The sequence below is a fragment of the Lathyrus oleraceus genome, chromosome 2 (genome assembly GCF_024323335.1).
Source record: "Lathyrus oleraceus cultivar Zhongwan6 chromosome 2, CAAS_Psat_ZW6_1.0, whole genome shotgun sequence".
NCBI classification, from domain to species: Eukaryota; Viridiplantae; Streptophyta; class Magnoliopsida; order Fabales; family Fabaceae; genus Lathyrus; species Lathyrus oleraceus.
The window spans coordinates 292,250,562-292,256,364 of record NC_066580.1 but is presented as its reverse complement, the minus strand read 5'-3'; the positions used below and the strand labels follow the sequence as shown (position 1 = coordinate 292,256,364).

Below are 5,803 nucleotides of genomic sequence, written 5' to 3'. Positions count from 1 at the left end.
ATAGCAATTTGAGCAAAAGAGTCAATTCTATAACCACAAAATTTATTTTGAAGTCATTTATTTAAAAATAAGTTGAACCATAAATTTAAATCAATTCTTAAATCAAGAGGTAAAATTTTCAACTTAAAACTAAAATCAATTTTAAAAATAAAAACAGTTTTATTCAAAAACAATAAAACATATCAAAATCAATACTCCCTCCAGTTGAGTGCAAAAAATGGTCAAACCAAAACTCTAATCAAAATTGTTCTTACGACAAGACCCACAAATTAAGGCAACTTCAAAGGCGCCAGTTGTTTTACAAAGGAAAAAAATAAAAGAATTCTTTGTCACCAAACATGAAAGCACCTTTAAGTAAAAAAACAAAAATCGTAATATTACACAGATTTAGCAAAACTGTAACCTTAAAGAGTTGTTATAGGTTTATGGAGCAACCGACAATTACTTGTTGTGTATTGGACGGCGTCTTTTAACACGGTTGTAATCCATAGTAAAGTATTCTGATGGATCTTCTGACTCCATCCACTCTTGTCTTGTTCCTTTCCTGCCTACCGCCATCTTTTGCTTTTTCTTCTTTTCTTTCCCTGTAAGGTTCCACAATTTCGTAAACATGTTATCTCTAAATCAATGTTTATTGATATGTATATGAGTAAAGGTAGGGGTGGCAAAATCACGCCATTCATACATGTCCGTTTTATCGTTATCTTTTTAAGAGTGAATCAATGTTTTAGTCCGCACCTTCAAATATATTTGTCCGTCTCACCACATCTTGTATGACAAATCTAAATTTTCCATGCTCGTTTGACATCCCTAAGTATGAGGGAAAGAGTTTCTAATTTTTAAAATAAAGTTTTAGCTTTGTTTGAGAAAAAGAAAAAAACTTTTGTTTACCCATGCTTGATAAAAACCTAGCTTTATTTTGTGCACCAACAAGGATAGGTAAAGAGAGCCTGCAGGTTTGGTTTTAGTATACCTAATACTTGATAAGCTTTTATGATATGAAAAATGACATAAACGAAAGCTAGCATCACAAACAAAACATTTTGCATTCAATGCATTCATCACTATTTATAGTAACTTATTTCATAGTTTGATTATTACCTGTAGGAAGCGAATCTTCCTTCTTGTGTGATACAAGATCTATAGCTTCATCAGATTCTTTAACCTACTTATAAATAGGAACATATAGTTAAAAATAAAGTATAGCATAAATGATGAAAAAAATAATTATGACTAAAGAAGCTACTTCATATTTATGTATTACGTACCTTTTCGGTGAATGTTGGCTTTCTATGCAGTATTATTGGTAGATAAAGCTTCCGGTGTGCATTTAATATTCCTATATAATATTTATTTAGAGTAGAGAAAATTAATTACAGCAAGAAATATATCAAAATGTTAAAAGGTTATGTTGATATATGCAAACATACAGAAAGATAGGCAGACAAACAGATGTTTTGATGGAGTGCTTACCTTGATGCTGAATTGTTGTATGTGATTGAGTTTGTAAAGAAGAAAAAGTTGGTTGTAGAGAAGAGAAGAAAAGGTTTAGAAAAGTGATTATTTTTATAAGCTCCATCTTCTTTTGTTGAGAGGATGCATGAGATGCTTTTCTTAAGCATGTGAGTTTAACTTATATACACACGACACGCATGGAAAAGAGAGTAAACACAAAACACAAAATGATGAGTTCCAAAACAAGTACAAAGAAATTTTTTAATATTCATTCATTCATTTACTTTATAGGAGGTTTCACACAATTTGGGTTGGTTTTTCACCTAATATGTAGGGCCCTTGGTTTATGACTTTCTGTTTATACGATGTTTATCTCAATTCATCAACCATGTATTCAAATTTACTCTCATACTCTAGATTCAAAAGTAGCTATATTACATATTCACTTTAAGCTTCAGTCATCATGTTAGTTTTATTTACCTTATTTAGTTTTTGGATTCCGATTGTTCCCAGTTTTTAATATTTATATACTTTTGAAAGTGCATCTTGCTACTATTAACCAACGAAATAAGTTACTTTGTGATTTTATTATTTTTGATAAATTTATTAGAATTTGAAATCACACGCTTGGTTGATGAAAAATAGAGCGATTAAATATGGATAATTGAGGGTGATAATTGACATTAAGATTAAACATTGATTGAGATACTCTTTGGGTATATATACAAAATACAATTGATTAGAATACAAATAACAACGTTAAAAATTGAATTTACCACCATGCAAAATTTGTAATCGGTCACAACTGTTTCAACAATTAAAAGACATAACATTGATAACCGATTATTGTGAATGTTTAATCAGTTATACCAACAATAAAAGTAAAAAATACACCACTTTGTAACTAGTCACAGTCTCGCAGTAACCAGTCACATCACTTGAATTAGTGAATTGGATTCTTAGAAGATTTATAGCAGAAAAACTTTATTAACCATGAGCGTTACAGCATCACCCTCATTGTTGCCTAACTCCTTTAATAGATTCATTGACCACACGGCTTGGCACGCACACAACGAAGCGACAATGTACTTGGTCTCATAAGAAGAGAGTATTACTACCGATTACTTCTTCGAACACGATAAGATTGATGTGTGTGTGTGTGCGCGTGTATGTGTGTGCGCGTGTGAGCATGCGTGTGTGACTGCGTGTGTGCGATGTAACCATCTCATTTTGTAATAATTGTTTTTTAATAGCATACACATTTTGAGCTTTTCTTCATTACCTTATATGGATGTCATGCTTCCTAATAATTATCGTATTTATGTTTCATGTTTTATAAAAATTAGATATGATTCAAATAATCTTTAAAATTGACTTAAATTAGATTAGATATCATAGAATGAGAATGATTTTTTATCAATAGTTCTATTAATATGATTCGAATCATCACTTACAAAACTAACAAATACATATCATATTTAAATGGTAATGACTTTTGTACACCTCTAAAAAATAAACACCTATTTAACTTTTTTATTCTCTCTATTGTTAAAATTAATTCATTTTTAGTAACTTATAGACAAAATTTGTTAAAGGGTATTTTAGTATTTTTCTTAAGTCCCACTTGTATTTAAACAAGTTAGTGGTATGAACATTTATCATTATCCTTCTTTTGCAGTCTGGAGCAGTGTAGTACGTGTAGCATTTGTAATTGTTTTAGAATAGTGGAAATTGTTATTATTCACTATTCTCTCTGTTATTTTCATTATTCCTCTTTATCACCTTGTGCACCAACAATTGGTATCTAGCGCTCCGGTTCAGATCCATAGGGAAACACCACAGGAAACACAAGTGAAACACTGATGCGTTGTGTGATTGATTTCTGTTCGGAGAATTCGTGTTGAATTTCTGATCAGAATTGTAACAGAATCACATATCTTGATTATGCAGGATTGGGAAACAGTTTGTTTAGGTGAGATCTGAGTGTATTGCACAAGGTTAAAGATGAACGGAAATGGTAATATGAGTACCAAGCTTCCAGTGTTCAATGGCAAGAACTGGAATTATTGGATGATTCATATGTGTGTGTGTTATTTGGAGATCAAGATGTTCTTGATCTCGTCAATAAAGGTTACGCTACACTTCCAGAAAATGCAACGAATGCATAAAGAAATTCTCAACATGATATAAGGAAGAAGGATCAGAAGGCATTGTTCTACATCCATCAGTGTGTGGATGTGAACGTGTTTGAGAAAATCGTTGATTCAACGACAGTGAAAGTTGTGTGGGACACATTGGTGTGGTGCTATGGCGGTGATGCATTAGTGAAGAAGGTGAAGCTTCAGTCTCTATATAAGCAGTATGAGAATCTCAACATGAAGAACAATGAGAAGGTACCTGACTACATCTCTAGAGTAATTCTGATCACAAATGAGATAAAGTCGTATGGAGAAACTCTCTCTGAAGAAAGTATCATTGAAAAGGTACTTAGATTTATTACTCCTCAGTTTGATTACATTGTTGTAGCAATTGAACATTCTAAGGATCTGAGCACCATGAGAATAGAAGAGCTGCATATTAGTCTAGAGGCACAAGAGCTTCATCTGACTGAAAGAACCTCTGAGAGAGAGGTAGAGCAGATTCTGAAAGCTTCTTTTGTCAAGCAAGAGCAGAAGCAGTCTTGGTCAGAAGCCAAGAAAAGATATGGTAGGTCTCAGAAGTCAGAAACCTCAACTTCTGGGAGTTAGAAGGGAAAGGAGAAGTATGACAAGATAAAAGTTAAGTGTTACTGTTGTAAGAAGTTTTGCCACTTCGCTGTAGAATGTTGGTCAAAGAGGAGAGGAAACCAGAAGAAGCGAATATAGCCAGAAGTACTGATGATGAACATGTGTTATTAATGGCTTCTGACTCTGATAGTACGTCTCTAGAAGACTGGAGGTATATGGACACTAGTTGTTCAAACCATCTTACTGGAAATAAGAAATGGTTGGTTGATTTTAACTTTGGGAAGAGGACCAAGATCAGATGTGCTAATGATAAGCATCTGAATGCTGAAGGAATGAGGAATGTTAGAGTGACTCTGAATAATGGCAAATCCGATTAGTGTAGGTCAATTAATTGAAAAGGGATTCTCAGTTACCATGAAGGACAATCTTTTGAAGTTGCATGACTATAATCAGAAGTTGACTATGGAGTCAGAATATGGAAGGAATAGAACATTCAAGGTGAATGTTAAAACTGCAAACTCTGAATGCCTTAGCGTAATAAGTGTTATGAAGGAAAGTGAGTTGTGGCACAAAAGATTTGGTCATTTGAACTTCATAAGCTTAGGGCATCTGAATTCAAAGAAACAGGTATGTGTAATTCCTACAATTAAGAAACTCGAAAAGTCATGCAATGTGTGCATGAGAGGGAAGCAACCAAGACTGCCATTTGCATCAGAAGTATCTCCAAGAGCAAAATATGCTTCATGAGCAGTGCATTGTGATGTGTGTCTACCATTTCTAAAACCTTCACTAGGAGGGAATAAATACTTTGTTTCATTTGTGGATGAGTTCACAAGGATGACATGGGTATCCATTATAAAGTTCAAACAAGAGGTGTTTGTTGAATATAAGAAATTCAGAATCAAGGCTGAGAAACAGAGTGGTCAGACTCTAAAGATTCTCAGAATTGGTGGTGGAGGTGAGTATAAATCTACAGAGTTCAAGAAGTTATGTGAGGAGAATGGAATTAGGCATGAAGTGACTGCTCCATATACTCCTCAACACAATGATCTTGCTGAAAGGAAAACCGAACTTTGCTTGATATGAAAAGGAGCATGCTGAAGGAGATGAAGCTTCCTAATACTTTGTGGGGAGAAGTTGTTGCCACTGCGGCATATGTGCTCAACAAGTGTCCAACCAAGAAGCTGAAGGAAATTGCTCCTTTTGAGAGGTGGACTGGAGATAAGTAAAGTTTGAGTCATTTTAGAGTATTTGGTTATGTCTGTTATAAACATGTTCCATATGCTACTAGAAAGAAGCTAGATGATAGAAGCAATGTGATATTACTGGTGGGGTATCACAGTACAAGTGCTTATAAACTTTATTGTACATTCAATAATAAGGTTGAAGTCATCAGAGATATTATTATGGAAGATTCAAAACTATGGGATTGGAGCAAGTCTCAATCCAACTCCGATGCAAAGTTAAATTATGAAGATATTGATTCTGAATCTAAAGGTGAGTCAGAGTCTTCTTGATTCTGAGGAAAAATGTGATTATGATCTAGATTCTGATTGTGATTCAAATTTTGGTGATCCATATACTGATGGTGATTCACATTCTGGTGGTAGTCCAGATTCTGG

General features: G+C 33.7%; 2 protein-coding genes across 2 annotated transcripts; one reads left to right on the top strand and one right to left on the bottom strand.

The window, feature by feature from the left end:
* Window positions 1-223: 223 nt before the first annotated feature.
* Window positions 224-1,710, bottom strand: LOC127121353 (uncharacterized). The gene is made up of 4 exons (XM_051051868.1): window positions 1,474-1,710; window positions 1,269-1,339; window positions 1,102-1,165; window positions 224-584 (listed from the first exon to the last, which is right to left on the bottom strand). Exons 1-4 carry the CDS (start codon window positions 1,577-1,579, stop codon window positions 442-444), a joined length of 384 nt encoding a protein of 127 aa, XP_050907825.1. The 5' UTR covers window positions 1,580-1,710; the 3' UTR covers window positions 224-441.
* Window positions 1,711-4,010: 2,300 nt separating this feature from the next.
* Window positions 4,011-4,558, top strand: LOC127122942 (uncharacterized). Its single transcript, XM_051053216.1, has 2 exons — window positions 4,011-4,161; window positions 4,257-4,558. Exons 1-2 carry the CDS (start codon window positions 4,011-4,013, stop codon window positions 4,556-4,558), a joined length of 453 nt encoding a protein of 150 aa, XP_050909173.1.
* The last annotated feature ends 1,245 nt before the right edge of the window (window positions 4,559-5,803 follow it).

Excerpts from the sequence above, each read along its gene's own strand:
- LOC127122942 (XM_051053216.1), top strand. The coding sequence starts at position 4,011 with ATGAGAATAGAAGAGCTGCATATTAGTCTAGAGGCACAAGAGCTTCAT. Across the intron at positions 4,162-4,256 it reads AGAAGCCAAGAAAAGATATG|TTTTGCCACTTCGCTGTAGA; the intron begins GTAGGTCTCAGA and ends TGTTGTAAGAAG.
- LOC127121353 (XM_051051868.1), bottom strand. The coding sequence starts at position 1,579 with ATGGAGCTTATAAAAATAATCACTTTTCTAAACCTTTTCTTCTCTTCT. Across the intron at positions 1,340-1,473 it reads TACAACAATTCAGCATCAAG|GAATATTAAATGCACACCGG; the intron begins GTAAGCACTCCA and ends AATATTATATAG. Across the intron at positions 585-1,101 it reads GGAAGATTCGCTTCCTACAG|GGAAAGAAAAGAAGAAAAAG; the intron begins GTAATAATCAAA and ends GGAACCTTACAG.